Source organism: Dipodomys merriami, unplaced genomic scaffold (genome assembly GCF_024711535.1).
Source record: "Dipodomys merriami isolate MVZ:Mamm:240054 unplaced genomic scaffold, mDipMer1.0.p SCAF_71, whole genome shotgun sequence".
NCBI lineage: Eukaryota > Metazoa > Chordata > Mammalia > Rodentia > Heteromyidae > Dipodomys > Dipodomys merriami.
Window position 1 is genome coordinate 2,956,077 of NW_027206302.1, and position 16,956 is coordinate 2,973,032.

At 47.3% G+C, this 16,956-nt stretch overlaps 1 protein-coding gene across 1 annotated transcript in view; it reads left to right on the plus strand.

Annotated features, from left to right (window-relative positions):
* CUNH1orf94 (chromosome unknown C1orf94 homolog) overlaps positions 1-16,956 on the plus strand; it is a 35,232-nt gene that overhangs the window by 7,414 nt on the left and 10,862 nt on the right. The window contains exons 2-4 of the mRNA XM_070008754.1: positions 11,151-11,872; positions 14,942-15,181; positions 16,545-16,720. Of these exons, the coding sequence (XP_069864855.1) occupies positions 11,151-11,872; positions 14,942-15,181; positions 16,545-16,720 (1,138 nt within the window). The remainder of the gene's footprint in view (positions 1-11,150; positions 11,873-14,941; positions 15,182-16,544; positions 16,721-16,956) is intronic.

Genomic DNA, 16,956 nt, shown 5'->3' on the forward strand with positions numbered 1-16,956 from the left:
CTCTTTGATAGCCCCTGGAGGGTGTCTGGGTGTACCCCCTTTTGCAAATACACCTCCCACATTTCTCCATCTTTTGGAAATAATTGCAGAGATTCCCCCAGGCTGCAGATTGAAATCCTTTGTTCTGAGCCCTTGAGCTTAAACACATACCCCCCTTCTCTTGAGCCCCTAGTCTGGGATTTAGTGCCCCATCATATTGACATCAAAGCATCCTCATCTTTGGTTCTCAAGTGAATTGAAAGCAAAGTAGGAATAGTATACTAGCAGACAGAGGCTCGTGGCTGCCAGCTCTTCCCTTCTCCAGTGCCCCTAAACATCACCCCCTTGTCTCCTTTCTCGTTCTTTTCTTTCCCTTTTCCCCTCTCCTTGTGCATTTGGATCTTTTTCCCCTAGGATGTTTCCCACCCTTCACCAACTCTATTCTCCGAGGCACATCAACAATGCTGCTCAGACCCTGTGGTCAAACCTTCCAGGGTCTCCATGGGAGGCCCTGACTTTACCTTTAAATGCACATTTTGCTATGCTGCATGGCCTTGCCTCTGTTCCGCTTACTTCACTTCAGAAGGAACACCCCTCTTCCCATCTCTCTGACAATCAAGCTCTAATCTACCCTTAAAGACCTAGAATCAGTTCTTGTCCTTTGGAGTCTTCATTGCTTGTCCCACTCAACATTTTTTTCCTTCTACTTCTTCCTCCTCTTTGCCTATGACCCTTTCCCCTTTTCCTCTTCCTCTTTTCAGTGTTAGAGATCAAGCCCAGGAACTTGTTCACGATATAGCCAAGCACTTTATGATTGAACTACTACATCCCAAGTCCTTCTCTTTCTTTCTTTCTTTCCTTTCCTTTCTTTCTCTTTTTTAATACTATTTTTTTATTGTAAAAATACTGTACAGAGGGGTTACAGTTACATGAGCAAGGTAATGAGTACATTTCCTATCAAGCATTGTTACCTCCTCCTTTGTTTTTTCCCTACTATCCCTTCTCTCCCATCTCCACAACTAAACTCCCCCCTTCTCCTTCCGTGCCTAAATTGTATAGTATTTTTTCAACACAGTGTCTTGTACATCTCATTGTTACAATGGGTCAATCTGTATCCCTATTTAAGCATTTTGTTTTTTCCCTTCCCCTCCCCAAGCTAGAGAAGTGTATACACAAGATGCAAGGGACCGACATCAAATACAGTGAAAATAGGGGTTATACTGCAGGAGGAACATACAACGAAATAAAAAAAATCACATGGTACATTATAAATACGTTAGGAACAATAGCAAGAAAGAAAAAAGCCTCTTGTGTCCCTATCCTGGGGTTCATTCCGCTTAACATTATCTTATCTGATCATATGTACATAGCTTTTGACCTTTTCTACTTGTCCCAGACATATGCTAGCTATTGAAAGTAAGGGAAACCATAGGACCTATGTTTCTTTGGGCCTGGCTTACTTCACTTAATATAATTTTTTTCAAGTCTTTCCATTTCCTATCAAATGGGGCGATGTCATTCTTTCTGATGGAGGCATAGAATTCCATTGTGTATATATACCACATTTTCTTGATCCATTCATCTACTGAGGGGCATCTGGGTTGGTTCCATATCTTTCTTTTTTTTTCTTCTCTTCCTTTCTTTTTCTCTTTTCTTTTTCTCCCTTTTCTCTTTTTTAATCTCCATTTTTCCTTCCTTCTTTCCTTCCTTCCTTCCTTCCTTCCTTCCTTCCTTCCTTCTTTCCTTCCTTCCTTCCTTCCTTCCTTCCTTCCTTCTTTCCATCTTTCTAATGGAGGTATGGCTATCCAGGCTAATGTAAAACTCATGGGCTCAAGTGATCTTCCCACCTTGGCTTCCCAAGTGTTAGGACTATAGGCACATGCCACTATCCTCTTTTCATTTTAAGCAAACTGACATCTTACCTCTTTTCCTGAGAGTTAAGGTATCTAATATAACTTGGCTGTAGCCAAGCTTCTTAAACTATCTGAAAAGGGTTCTTTGTTAATGAAATAATGTATATAATGTTTTCACAGCACCATTACCATTGTCAGCATCACCATTACCACCACCACCACCACCAGCATTACCATATAGTTTCCATCACTATTATCATCACATCACCATCATCATCATCACTATCACCATTACCATCCTCACCATCCTCATCTTTGTCAACACCAACACCACTACCACCACCATCATAATTACCATCATCATTGAAGGATAAAAAGGACAGGTCAAGAATGCTGTGAGGAGAGGAGACTTTATATAGCAAGCTAGGGGAAGCATAACTCAAATGGGGACAGTGTATTTGCTTATAACAAAACACCATGAAACTATAATAGTTAGTCTTATTATTCATATGAGAAAGCAAGATATGTCATGAGACAAACACTTGCTTGGCTCTGAGGGTCACATGGTGGGTGTTTTTACAGCACGATGCAGTACAAGAGTCAGGTTGAAACCAGTGCTCACGCTGTCCATTTTCCACAGTCCCCTCAGCCCCCCGCAAACATACCTGTCCGTATAGTTCTGAGATGGGAATTCTGATGGGATGGTGGTCACCTGGCTCATACTACTACACAGTATCTTGTGGCAATAATGCCTCCTCTTCCCCTTCACCACATGCTCCACAAGGGCCAAGGCTGAGTCTTACTCGTCTTTGTCTCCCCTCTGTCCAGCCAAAATCCCGGAACTCCATGACTGTGCTGTGTGTGTGCGCGCACGCATGCGCAAATGTGTGAGGAAGCCAACGATGGATGAGCCATTACAACACCACCCTAAGGACAGTGAGGCCCAGAGCAAAGGGCCACAATGCTCAGAGAAAGAAGTGAGGGATGTGGAGGCAGAGTTATCAATAAGCCAAGATGTGGCAGGGGTTGTGTCTCCTTCTACTTTAGGCTGCATAACAGGCAACTAGTAATTCCTTGAGCAACTTGTGTGTACTAAGTTCTGAATTTCAATTTTCTTCCTTGTCTCATTGTCTCTAGTAGTTGTCCAGTAATACTCCCATTCTGTAGATAGTAAGGTAAGGTTCAGAAAGGTTAGGCAATTTGCCTGGGGTTATTCAACTGAGAGGGAGCAGAGCAGGAAAGGGAACTCTGTGGAGCTTCAAGGCCTGAGTTCTACTGGACACCAGGGGTCCTTTGGTATATTCTGCTTAGCATCAAGAGCCATGAGCAGGGCAAGGAAGATGCATCGTGATTAACGTCCCACTTCCCGTGTCCCCCTTTGTAATTTAGTTTTATAGTTTCAGGAGCTTTGTGGCAGGTTGTGGAAGCCTGCAGAGATGGGCCACCAGTGGTTTGGTTTAATCCCCGTTTTAATATCTTTGTTGCAACGTTCTTTCCAATTCAGCTCCCAAGTCACATTAAAAAAAAACTCTTTCTTAGGGTAAGCCTTCCCTTATTAAACAGATTCAAATGAAAAGTTTTAAAGATAATTTGAACAATAAGAATCACTCTGTAGCTCCCAGCCGAAGCTCCTTTATTGCTGTATTTATTCCCCTGTATTTCCTGTCTCATTCTCCAGCTCACTGCATGCTTCATTCCCCCCCTCCCCACCAAGTCCATGGCCCACCTCACCAGTCTACTCCTCTCCCTGGAGGAAGACTCAGGGAGATGCTGTGGGGACAGGTAAGGTGTCTCCTTTGTACATGCCAATACACTTTCTAAGGCTGCTGTACCTGCTCTGACTGACTGACTGACGGGCAGAGAATTGCTGCAAAGCAGCTGGAGGGAGATTCCCAGGTACCAGGATGTGTCCTGAGTGTACAAACAGGAGGGAGGAGTGTGGGGGGGGAGGTGGAGGGAGAGAAGGCAGCTGGGGGAAAGGTTACCTGTTTCAAGTGCCTGGGTCCCCATTCTAGACACAGAATTGCCTTTTTTTCCAAGGAGGCCCAGAGTATCTGCATTTGAAGTGAGCACTCAGACTCACTCTTAATGCACATCGATGGAAGTTTCCTGCTTTAGAGGGGGAGGGGGGGAGTCAAAGAAAAAGAACCTTAGGCCTACAATAGGCAATGATAGGCAACCTAAGGCAAAGATAGGGTACAGTTTGCCAAAGAAGTGTTTGCATGGAAATAGAACATGGAAGGAAGGAAGGAAGGAAGGAAGGAAGGAAGGAAGGAAGGAAGGAAGGAAGGAAGGAAGGAAGGAAGGAAGGAAGGAAGGAAGGAGGGAAGGAAAGGGGGAAGGAAGGAGGGAAGGAAGGAGGGAAGGAAGGAAAGGAAGGAAAGAAGGAAGGAAGGAAGGAAGGAAGGAAGGAAGGAAGGAAGGAAGGAAGGAAGGGAGTCTGACCTTTACTGAGCTCAAAGTATATGCCAGAGATACTTGAAAAACAGAGGCTGCTCTGTGCGAAGGCCTTTGCCTGGAAGTGAGATGAATAGGTCTGGCATTCTGGGAGCTGAAGATTTCACAGGGTTGTCTCCTTTGAGCTGGGGAGGATTTCAGCATTTCATCCTCACTTAGCAGATGAAGAGGCCAAGATCTCAGAGACCTTCCCTGACTTCACACCTTGGAGAACAGGGCTCCTTCATGCTGTGAACTGGGTCAGCAGGACTCCAAAACCTGCAGCAAGGCCTGGCTCTCTGGCTCTCCTAGTCAGAGATGCTAACATTTGCATAGGGCCCCTTACAATTTACCAAGCGCTTTCACATTCATCTTTTTATTTAATCCTCACTAAGACCTGGAAAGTGAAGGAGGGCTGGGGGTGGGGAGGCTGGTGCTTTCCCAAGCTCCTCCCCCTAACCAGATATGTCCCAACCAACGGAGGCCATCTAAGTATCTTTTGGACACAGGCTACTTGGGTGACTGCTGAATCTGCACCCTTTCTCAACTGACAGTCCCCTCACTCCCCCCAGAATCCCCAGACTGAGAGAAGTGGTCCAGGCATAGAAGTCATGAGAGAGATAGAGTCCACCTGTCTTGCCTCTTTTCTGTCCTTCCTTGTGGAAGAAGTATGTGGTAGTTTGCATAAGTGCATGGGTGTGTATGGCTCTTTGTGTGTATATGTGCATTTGTTTGTGCACATGAATGTATAGGGGTGTATATGTGGTGTGTGTGTTCATAGCTACTGTGTGAATACATTGCTGTGGTGTGTTACGCGTGCATGGGTGTGTATGTGTGCATGAGTTGTATTTTTGCTGTGGGATATATATGGGGAAAAATAGTATGTCCTGGATTTCAAGCTTAGGGAAGGTAGAGGGAGATACAAGTTAACCTTGACATAATAGCAGGAAGCTTGCCACCCTTTCCACCACTCTTGGGTGCTGGAACTTGTCCACCAGATAGGAAGACTCAGACTCATACACCAACCTCCACCAGAGGCCAGAGTAGAGCTCCCCTAAGGAAGATACAGGCTGGACACCTGGGTGTCTGCCCCCTCTAGAAGGGCCTCTCATTGTCTGACGCTCCTTCACTCTTAGTCACTGGCTTGTCCTCTGATTTTGGTTTGAAAGGTTTGAGAGCCACATGGATCTGGGGTCTAATTCTGATTCTCTTGAGTGAACATGAAAAGTCCTTTTAACTTTCCTGAGCCGCCTCCTACACTTGGAAAGAACATGCTTCCTCATCCCTAGTGATTATAGTGGGGACATGTGGCAGGTGTATTCCCTGGCACCTAGCAGAGTCATCACAGGTTGTGGTGGCTCAAGTCTGTGTCCTGCCCCATCATCACCCCCCATGACCCCACATGCATGAGAACCAGAGCTTCATAATCTCCCAACTTGAATTCCAACAAGGCCTTTTGAATAAAATTCTAAGGCCCGGCAGATTCTGACCCGGCCTTTCTGTCTGATCTCACCTTGTGCCACCGCACTCACCATTAGCATGCCACCCCAACTTCCATTTAGCATAGCTCCCACCAGCAACCACAGTCTTTGTTCATGCTGTTCCCTGTGTCCAGAACCCTCCTCTAGAATTGTTCCCCTGGCTATATGCTTATGATTGGTTAGGCCTCGATGAGGCCTCTCTTGTCCTCATTTAGGTCTATGTCCCTGGTACCCTCCCACACAGCATTTTGCTCTTGGTTTCTGAGGCAGGATAGCTGGACAGTTAGCAGAAGCAACCTGAGGCATTGGTTCACTGGTTTTTGTCCCTTTGTAATTCTGTGACCTTTGGAAAAATCACCTAACTTCTCTGTCCCTTGGCTTCTTCATGTTTAAAACCTGGATGATTATCTCTTCATTTGTATCAGTTAGCTTTTGACTTATAACAAAACACCATAAAAACTTTGTGGCTGAAAACTACAACGATGTCCCTAGCCATCATGTTTACAATGAAGTAATTCAGACTGGCTTCATCCAGGTGGCTCTTCTGGTGTGGACTGTGCTTAGGTGAATTGGGCTGGCGCTCTTCCTCGTGGGTCTGCCTTCAGCTGGTAGGTTTGGCCAGCTGTGGCCAATGGTGGTTCTCTCTTCCTCCACCTGGTGTGTCATCATGTAGCTGGTTAGCTGGGCCTGTTTACCTAGAGGTTCTAGGTCCCAAGAGAAATAAGAGATTAAGCCCTAATGCCTAAGCACATTGGAACTCTCTGACTTCTTACTGAACCAAGAATGGAGGTAACTCTGAAAGGGTGCAGGAAAGCGTGATAAAGTGGAGGATCTTTAATGAGTTTATCACAGGACCCCATTGGGGATGCCTGGGGATTAATGAGAGCTTCCTATGAAAAGTACTTAACATAGTGGTTGGCTTCTTAGCCCACAATAAGGCTTAATTTATTATTTTTGTGAGATGGGACTTGAGACTTTGACTGCTTGTTTAAAGGCCTGGCCTGCATGAAACTGTAGGGATTTGAATCTAGTTTCTACTTTGTGCTTGGGGGACTGACCTGTCCACTAGGCCACTATGTTGTTCTACCTCGAGTAGAGACATAAAGAAGCCAAAAGTCTCACCCACAGTCAGGAGATCAGTCTGCAGATAGGCAGGCCACCATTGGAGCCCAACTCTGTATGTGACTCTAGCACTTTCTACCGGCTTCATTCTTTAATCAGTCAGGTGGCCGGGGCACCCGGTCTGGATACTGTGTTTGTGGTTGGTGTAAAGATGCCATCGCTGGAGGAAAATGTTTGTGTCGGCGCTCTCCTCCAGCACTCGCATTTTCTGCTTGCATTTTTTTTTCTGTTGTTTGGCTCAGATGAATAGCAGTTTTCATCTTTTCTCTGTGTTATCATGTACACAGAACTGCTGCTGGGGGAACTAACAACATGCTTGCTTAGTCATTATTCTGGGAAGGGGTGCCAGCCAGTCAATAGCCTTTATTTTCACATGACTCAGTACACTACAAATGCAGAAATAATGCCGGGCATCTGAGTACAGAGCCACAATCAGACACCTATCATTTCTAGAGGTGGGCAGGGAGGAGGGAGGCAGTGTGGAAGTGGAGCCACAGAGCCTGGGCATGCATTCTGACTTGCTTCCTGGGTGAGGAATCAAGAATTTGGTTGCCCTGACTAAATGAATCACTGGATAGAGTCTGATAGTGTGTGTGTGTGTGTATGTGTGTGTGTGTGTGTGTGTGTGTGTGTGTGTGTTTTAATGAACCCAAAGGAGAAAGTGAACAGCACAAGAGAGGTGTCAGATCTAGCAAAGCTTCTCCAAGAAAAGAAGAAAAGGTGGGTTCCAGGAAATGCAGACACAGCATTAAACTCAGCAAAGTTGTGGGGTGCAGGAGAAATCTTCCTGTGCCTTATGGAACCACTCAGAATCAGTATGGATCTTGCCTAGGGTCTGCCCCGGGAACACCTTGTAGAGCTTGAGAGTTTTTAGGATGATTCCAAATAGTATGGTTAAGGTCATCTAATCAACTCAACAGATGCCAGGTCAGAGGTGGTACCACAGCCAGACAGGCAGAAAGTAGTGGAAGGAGCTAGGGCATTCTTCCAAATAAGGGACAGGAATATATACAGGGGATTGAAGAACTCTTAAGAGATGGGACAAGGGCAAGGGAAAATGAGCTCGCTCATTCATTTATTCAAAAAGTACTTACTGAGCTGGAGTTATGAGCCAAGTACTTCCTTAGGCTTGGAGACCTCTGAGGTGAACCAGATAGGAGTCTGTCTTTGTGGAGTGGATGTTGTGGGGGAATAAAGGTGGAAGGGGGAGGTATGATAGTGGTAAGCACTAGGAAGGAAATAAACAGGTAGATGGGATGGAGTGTGCCTAGTAAGAGCTGGGGGCACTAAAAAATGTGGGCTGCCAAGGATGCTTTGAGAACAGGACACGTGAACTGAGGCTGAATGATGAGGAGACAGTCCAAGAATAATCGGGTATATATGGAGGGAGAAGGGGATTGGAGGGATATTCCATAGAAAATGCAAAGGCCCTGAGGCTGGAGTGAACGTGGTTTTTCAAGGAGCAGATAATAAAAGGCAGGTTGTCGCTGGAAGGAGGGGGAGATGGAACCCATGTGTGTAGTGTTTGGGGGGATCATCAGGGGTTTGGATTTTTATCCCATGAGTAATGAGATTCTATGAGAGGGTTTTAAGTAGGATCTGAGTTCTGAGCATGTCTTAGCTCTGTGGGCATGTAGTTTTCTAGAACAAATAAGAATGAGCAAATCTGATTTTCTTGAGGGTGGAAGGAGGAGGGGTGAGTGAGGTGGGTAGACATAAGATCAGGGACTTCTAAACCATGTGGCGAATCTCAATGGTGGCAAGGCATGCGACATTGGGGCTCTTGCATGCATGGTGGAGAAGGGATGGTAGCACTGGACTGCTTTGTTCCCCACCAAGTGTTGATCCCAGATTACTACCAGGCTGGTGGGGGAGGGGGAACTCCCCAGCAGAGTCCCCATGGTCCTGCCTCAGACTCTTTCCTGTTCAACATTTCTATCTGCAAATTGGCAAAAGCCTCCGCAGACAAGCTCATCAGACATGCAGCTGACACAAAGCTGTCAGGGACCACTAATGCCATGGATGACAGGCTCAGGATCCACTGTGATGATCTTCACGGGCTGGAGGCACAGGACGGGAGCAGAAATGTCCCTGATTGCATTTAGATGGAGGAGCGAAGCCTTAGTGGAAGCGCCAGGGGACGTCACTGGATAACTTCCAGAAAGGAAGCGAAAGGAAGCGTGGGCTGGGGCCGGTGAGGAGAATGAGGGCAGCTGGACCAGCCCCATCCCCACACCAGCTTCTTCCCTGTCCGCATGGTGACAAGGCTGGAGGCCTGTCTGGGTCACTCTTCCCACTCACAGCAATGACACTCTGTAATGACCAAGGGCAAGGAGAGGATCAGAGTGGGTGTGGATGCCTGGCTCCACTTTCTGAGCTGGTGGTAGGATCAACACAGAGGTTGACCAGGATGGCCTTTGAGGGGTGGTAGAGGGCTCAGAGACAGCTGGGCTGCTCTGTTGTTGGCACAAGGTGCTGCCCTGTCTAGAAATGCCAACTTCTTAAGAGCCTCATGGGACTGGATGTGCAGAGGATAATAACCAGAAAGGAGCACAAGGTCTGGAAGTTAGTGAGTTTGGAAGGTAGCAACCAAGATCAACATGGGTGTTTTTTCAGATGCCACAGGGCTGCAGGTAGAGACAAAAGGTGCCTTCTGCATTTCCACAGGTGCCAATAGCATGGGGAGGGGAGCAGTATGGGCAAAGGCCTCTGGGCGTACACCATAACTGATCTAACCCCTGATAATATAGCCTGCTAGGAGGGAGCTACACCATGAACATTTTCTGGCTTGCTGTATCACAGGCTTGTGCTCCTTTAAAGGATTCTGTGATGAGCTTTTTGTAAGTGTATGTGTGTAACATTTTTATTTAAACACACACACACACACACACACACACACACACACACACACACACACACCATAACAGAAACCAAGCAGACTCAAGTAGAGTGGATCGTGTATAGCCCCACCTTTATTCCTTCTGTTTAGCTCCCTCTTTCCCCCCCCCCACCTCGTGCTGGATTAATTTAAAAGAAAACTCTAGATATAATTTGATCTGTAAATACTCCAGCATGAGGCTCTGAGAGATAAGGACTCCTTTTTTTGTTGCTGCTGTTGTTCAAATGGAACCACAATATCATCATCAAGATTTTGAAAATTAACATCATTGTAGTGAGTCTTTAGGATTCAGCAAAGCTCCTGACATAACAGCTTGCTTTGTAAAGCACCGAGGGTAGGGAGGGAAGGCGGAAAGCAAGTCCTTCCAATGTTGGATGCCGGAGACTTGAGGCTCACCTGTTCCCTTGTAGAGCAGGAGGAGGAGAATGAAGATCAGAAACTTGGGGCCACGGGTTGGCAACCTCTTTATTCTGATTGTTCCCAAGGGCACAGCCACAAGAGTGGGGCTATTTATAGCCTAGACATGGAAAGGAGGCAAAAGGAAGGGAATAAGTGAGAGAGAAGATGGGAGGAGGAGAGGAAAGGGCAGGTGAGAGGGAAAGGAGAGAGGGGTATGTAGGAGAGAGAGAAAAGAGCAAGGGGAGGGTAAGAGAAGAAGTGTCCTTCCCTTGTACACAGCCCTGCTGGCCTCACAGGAGCTCGACAGGCTCAGCCCATACTAGAAGCACTCATTGCTGGTATCTACTGGGCCCCTCACTACATTCTCTTGGCCCTCTGGTAAGGCAGGTGCTGCTGGGTGTCACACTCATGTTGCAGCAGAGGACTCTGAGGAACCTGCATTCGAAGCCAGGTCTGTGTGGAGTCTGCATTGCTTCTAACATTGATCTCTGGCTCAAGTCTTGGGAGGGCATTTGAAGGCTGAGATTCAAGGGCAACAGGGAGCCACACACTCCTTGGGTCTTCGGGTACATAGCTCTTCCCCCTGGTCCTGCCCCAGGACTTCTGGATCTCAGCAGGACCCAGAAACTAAAGGATACATGCAGAGGACAAGAGGCAGTCCTTGAGCCTAGGGCCGGGGGCAAAGTTCTGTGTATGATGACACAGGCATGTACATGCCTAGTTCTTGACATGCGTGTATCAGGCACATGTATGTGCCCCCTATCCGTTGGCATTGCACCCTTTGGGGATGCTTGGCGTCTGTTTCCTTTCTTGAGAAAGCAGCAGGTCTCTCTCACACACGAGGAAATGTATTTTCATCAGGTTGTGCAAATCCATGCGGTCTTCCTGGGGCCCTACATCCCACAGCAGGGCCCCGCCCCCACCCCACCCCTTGGTGAGCTGGCTGGCACTTAGGCTGCCTTGTCTTTGACCTGTTTGCAGAGCTCTGGAGCTGGGCAGTGGCAAGGATGAAATCTCCCTGCTAGTGGAACAGGAGTTCCTAAGTCTCACCAAAGAACACCTCATTCTGCTCCAGGAGAGCTCCAGGGAGCGAGAAGCATGCGGTGGCGCCCCCCTGGGGACCAGAGAGCCGGCCTCCTGCCTTTTTGCGCCTCCTCTGGTGGCCAGCAGCAGCAGCAGCAGCAGCAGCAGCAGTACCAGCACCAGCAGCAGTGAGCGCCCAGCAGCCTCCATGACTACAGGAAGTGACAAGCATCAGGAACAGAAGATGGCCGTGGCTGTCATTGGCAGCCGGCAGGACTCTGCTATGTCTACCGTCACTGGCATCCTGCGTGCCACTAAGGTCAAGAGTAGTACCAAGGGGACCAAAGACCAGAGCCACAGCCTGAGCGCCACCAACACAGAGATCAGCAAGCTCCTGGCCCAATTCCCACTGAAGTCCACCGCAATGTCCAAAACCCCAGACAATAAGATGGTATTGGAGGAGACAAAGGTCATCAAGGACTTCCTAAAGAATAACATGTTCAGTAGCTCAGGACCCCGGGAGGCTGCGGGACTGGGCCCATTTCTGCTGCTGCCACCCCCACCTCCTCCAGCATCCCCTGACAAGCTCGCCGATCTTCCTGCTCAGAAGAGGCAGCTTCCTGTGTTTGCCAAGATCTGCTCCAAGACTGACCCTGCTGGGGAAGGCCACCATTTGATGGGTGAGTGGGGCTGGGAACCAGGCAGAAGAGGGGATGGGCTGTTAAGATGTCCCAGAGAAGGAATTGGGTTGGCAGCTATTTGGCTTCTGTTGGAGTTACTTGCTGTAGCCATGAAGTCTTTTCTCTCTTTCTCTCTGGGGCAAGACATGGAAGTGGAATTACTCAGGCATAGTTCAATACTTGTTGGTCCTTAGATTTGTTCTCTGGGACTCCAGAGATGTAGAAAATGCATTTCCACTCCCTAGTGAGGGGCACAACCTCCTACCCCGGAAATCCAGGCATCTCCTCCATCTTTGTGGTCCCCCACCAGGATTCTGCATTTTGCTTTGATCTAGCCAGTCCAGGTGACCCCAAGAGGGCAGACGGATAGCAAGCAGTCACCAAAAGAGTAGAGCATCCTCATGCGAATCAAAAGTGGAATCACTCCAGAGCTGTGAGCATCATGAGTGCCTGGAGAAAACAATTCTGGAGCATTGGAGGAAGCCCAGGGAATTGAAGCCAGGGTTAGGCCAGCTGCCTGGACTGTGCTGGGCAGTCCTGGAAGGGCCTTGAGGGCCTTAGGATGATGGAACTATAGGTAGGAGAGGGCTGAGCCCCTCCCCAGGACCTCCCTTCTCTTCCTCCTCCTGGAGGTACTACCCATGCTCCTTGCTGATGGCAATGGTATTGGCAGTATCCTGCACACTCATGCTGCCCACTGTTATTGGAGTGTCTTGGTGTACAAACGTATGGGCAGAGGTATGCCAAGGAGAGCTTGGTGCATCTGAGTTGTCTGTGTCTATTGGTACATGTGTCTGTCACATGTATGGTTTTGAAAGTGTAAGTGAGGCATAGGCAATACAGGGAGGTGTGTGTGTGTGTGTGTGTGTGTGTGTGTGTGTGTGTGTGTGTGTGTGTGTGTGTGTGTGTGTAGGTGGAGCCTTGCAGATGTTTAAGGGGCTGTAGGTGTGTTCATGAGGCGTCAGGTGTATTGGTCTCTGGGGAAAGGCCTATTATTAGTGAGTATGTTATTTCAGCACACTAGCTGGGGGCTAAACTCAGCAACCAGAGAAACTCTTGGAAGACTCTAGGGACAGGTTTTGCTAAAAATGTCATTGTCTTCTAAATTGGCCCAGCTATTGGAGCAGCTATTCCCTTTGCTGGCCTGGCACTAGAGGAGCAGGTCCAGTCTGGTACAGATAAAGCTCAAGATGATTGGGTTGGGGGTCCAAGAGCTAGGGGGACCATGTATGCTCCCCATGGTGGCACTGAGCCATGGCTCCTCTGATCCAGCCTTACCATGCAGCCATCAGCTACACAGGTGCAATTAGCCCAGGCAGAAAGTAGGTTTCTAGCGAAGCTCTGTGGAAACCTTCAGAGACCAGCAGGCTGGGGATGGAGTGAGGGAGGCTGGGAGGGCAAGGCCCCCTTCCCTGGCACCCCCCCACTCACACACATACTTTCACACATACAATATATAGTTGTCTCTTCATATCTTAGTTTTGGGATCCCCTCTTTTGAATACCAAAACCCACAGAATCAAATCTCTTATTTTAAAAATAGCATCTAATTCCCCCATCTCCAAATTATTTATGATTCCTAAATTGAATGTACATGCTATGTAAATAATAGTCGTTGTGTCTTACTTAGAGAATAATGACAAGAATTATACTATGGTAGTTCAGATGTAATGATTTTCTTGGACTGTTTTCCATCTACTGTTGTGCACATGCATGCATGCACGCACACAGGCTCTCACACATTCGTGCATGTAGCACACAGGTGCTCACATATATGCAGAGTTTTTTTTTAGTTTTTTTATTGTTATTATTAAGGTGATAGAGAGGTTACTGTTATATAACTCAGGTAATGAGTACATTTTCATTTGCTCTCTCCCAGTGTTTTTCCCTCCCATCCCCACTCACAAGTTATATAGTTCATTTTCAACATACTGTCCAGTGAATACCATTGCTGTATTTGTTCACACTTTGTCCCTCCTCTCTGCCTCCCCTTACACTCCCAATGACAGATAAATGAGCAAATAGAACAAAAAAGAAAGAAAACAACAAACAAGAAATTAAAAAACCTCTTGATTTCATTTCCTGGAGTTCTTTTTGATAACTATTATTTCATATGATCAGATACAGATAGGCCTTGTCCCTTTCTGTTGCGTATGTACAGCTTTAAGTAAGAGCTCCCATGCTAAGTTGCTCTATGGTGGAAGTTCTGCTAAGGGGGCCCGTAGTGGTGCAGCATCTTTGCCCAGGCAGATTGAACACTCAAGTCTAGTTGGAGTAAGGCCTGAGTCTGGCACCATTGTGTCCCTTGGGTACGCTGCAGACACAGTTTGTCTCTTTTATGCTCCTCGTTTTTGTCTGTGGTCGCCCAAGCTTGTGGCGCCTTTCTCCCCAGCACCCCTGTGTGCGAGGCCTTGCCAGAACCCTCCTTCCTCCAGGGAAGAAAAGGCCATTGGTAACAAGGTGAAGTGGTGATCACAAGATGTGATCTTAGCCAGTTCCTTCTCCCATTTTATCCCTTGTGTCACCTCCCGGTGCCCATCTGCCTTATCCTGGAGCTATTTCTGGGCATGTCTCTTTCTTCTTTGTTGTTGTGAGCCCCTGCAGGGCCGTGTCTGGCTCTGACTCATCGCTGTGTCTCTAGCACTCAGGGCATAACCTGGCACTGATGAGAGAGTTGAATTGCCCATGAACAATACAACAGAGGTAGAGTCTGTGAGGGGGACCAAACAGTGTGTTGTGTAGGGATGTGGATTTCCCCGATAAGCCATGTGCTCTATGATACCAAAAACTAGGTGCATGTCATCTTGATGTCCCCAGCCAGGACTGTGGATGAATGGAAGGAAGAAAGAAGATAAAGATGGATGAATGGAGGGATGAGACAGGAAGGCTAGGATGGTCAGTGACGAGGAAAGGCCTTGGCGAAAGGGGCTGCATCCAGCTGAGTTTGAGTTTTCCCTGGTCTGGTCTGAGCCTCAGTCATCTGATAGGGAGGATCCACTCAAAGGAACTGCTCCTGCATTCCAGCATGTGGGCTTCCAGAGACATTGACTCAGTTTCTTTCCTGCTACAGAATGGAACCCTGGCACCAAAGAGCCAACCAAGGGTCAAGAGAGCCTCTTTCTCAGCCAGTGGCCTCACAGCCGGAAGGACACTGGCAGTGAGGAAAGCCGCAGTGAGCCAGTGGGCACCACACCCATGGCCTTACCCACCAAGAAGCCTGCATGGCCAGCTGAGAAGAACCTGCTCTATGAGTTCTTTGGGGCCACTAAGAACTCAAGTAAAGTAGAGGTGGATGGATTGGAGCTGAAATGTAAGTGGACCCTACCCAGGAAGGGGCTGTAGGGAAAGGGACCCCCAAATTCCTCGCTGGCCCAGAGGTGGCATTACCTTCTCCATGGGGAAGCCACGGCCTTTCCTTGGTTCTCAGGAGTTTTAAACTCCTAATATGGGGGAAAATGATTTTCTCTCTGTGTCTTTTATTGGGAAAGTAGCTGATGTTCGGGAGTTGTTTGTTGTCAGCAGTCAATATGGAATACACCCTGACCCAGAATATATTATCATTTCTCAAGTCGTCCAAACAAACCAAAGAAAAGCACATGCTTTAGAATATTTTTACATTGACATGATTCATGTCCCTATTTTCTCTCTCTGGCAACTGTCAAAACTCATTTCCATAAATAATCCCCCCCCCAAAAGGTGACATATGCAAGTAAGGGGGAAACTGAGGACCCATTTCTGATTCCATATACCTACAGGACATCTTGTAAAGGAAGAGAACTCAAGATTGTTTCTACAAACAACTTGACCTACTGTTATTCTCTTAGACTAATTTTGAGCCACTCTACACTAAATGAGTTCATGTTTTAAAAGGTTTAAGACAATGATTGTCTCTTGATCCGTGTCATCCCCTTCAACATTTTCACTCTCCCTTCAAGATGCATTGTACTCATAAACTACTTTATTAAATGGCAAAAAGATCAATACATATCCTCCAATGTATGTTTGAAAAGGGTGATATTGATCAAGACACACTGTATTCATAAACTGCTTTCTTGAATGGCAACTCCTTTGTGCAACTACTTAAAGATAACAACAACAAAAAAACCAAACAACAAAAGAAAATGATGGCTAAGCATGGTGTAGTTCACATCTGTCACACCAGTCCTGAGAGGGTAGAGACCAGAGGGTCATGAGCTTGAGGTCAGTCATTGCAGAGGTCAGCTGTGTTACAGAGCAAGACCTTGTCTCAAAAATATATAAAAGAAAATTATCCCCAGACAGAAAGAACATGGTCCCAGGTTTCCAATGCTGTCAAGCGTACAGCCCTGGTGGGAACATTTGATAAGAATGAACTCCAGTGGCATAATACTTATTAGCGTAAAGGTGGATTTTTCTAAAGCCATTGGAGGAACTTGACTTTGTAAATAGAGGAAGCGCAGCCCTAGCACCCAGTTTATTGTATCTCTCATTCATTAGTGAAAGATCGCAGGAGAGGCTCTGTGCAGACCAAGCTGGAATTTCCAGCTCTTTGGAAGGTGTGAATTAATGATGGCAAGGTGTGAACTTTGAGGTCCTCTTGGAGCCTAAAAGACTTTAATAGTATGACTCTGGGGTTGTTGTGGTCTCTTGCTACCACTGACACTGAATCACTGACCCTCTCCTGTGGCTTGCAGTGAATCCACCTGTACCAGTTGCTGACAAGAACAACCTTAAGTACACAGGGAATGTGTTCACCCCACGCTTCGCCACAGCCTTGACCTCAACAACATTGAATCAGCCACTCTGGCTCAACCTGAATTGCCCACCTGCACCGATGTTCACGAACCACTCCACCTTCCCGCAGTACCAGGTAAGTGAGCCAAGCAAGCTTTGGCTCCCCTTGTGGCCATCATGGGGTTTCTGGTAGGGGAGGAGGAGCAGGAGGATGTGTGACTGGCAGGAGCCCTTTCACAAAGAGCCTTCGGACTCTGCTTGAATTGAAGCCCACCCAAGTCCAGAGGTATCACGGGAATGATGGTAGGCACTATCAACTTGTGGGCTTGTCCATTAGGCTTTCCTTGTGATCCTACCAGACCAACCCTTTGA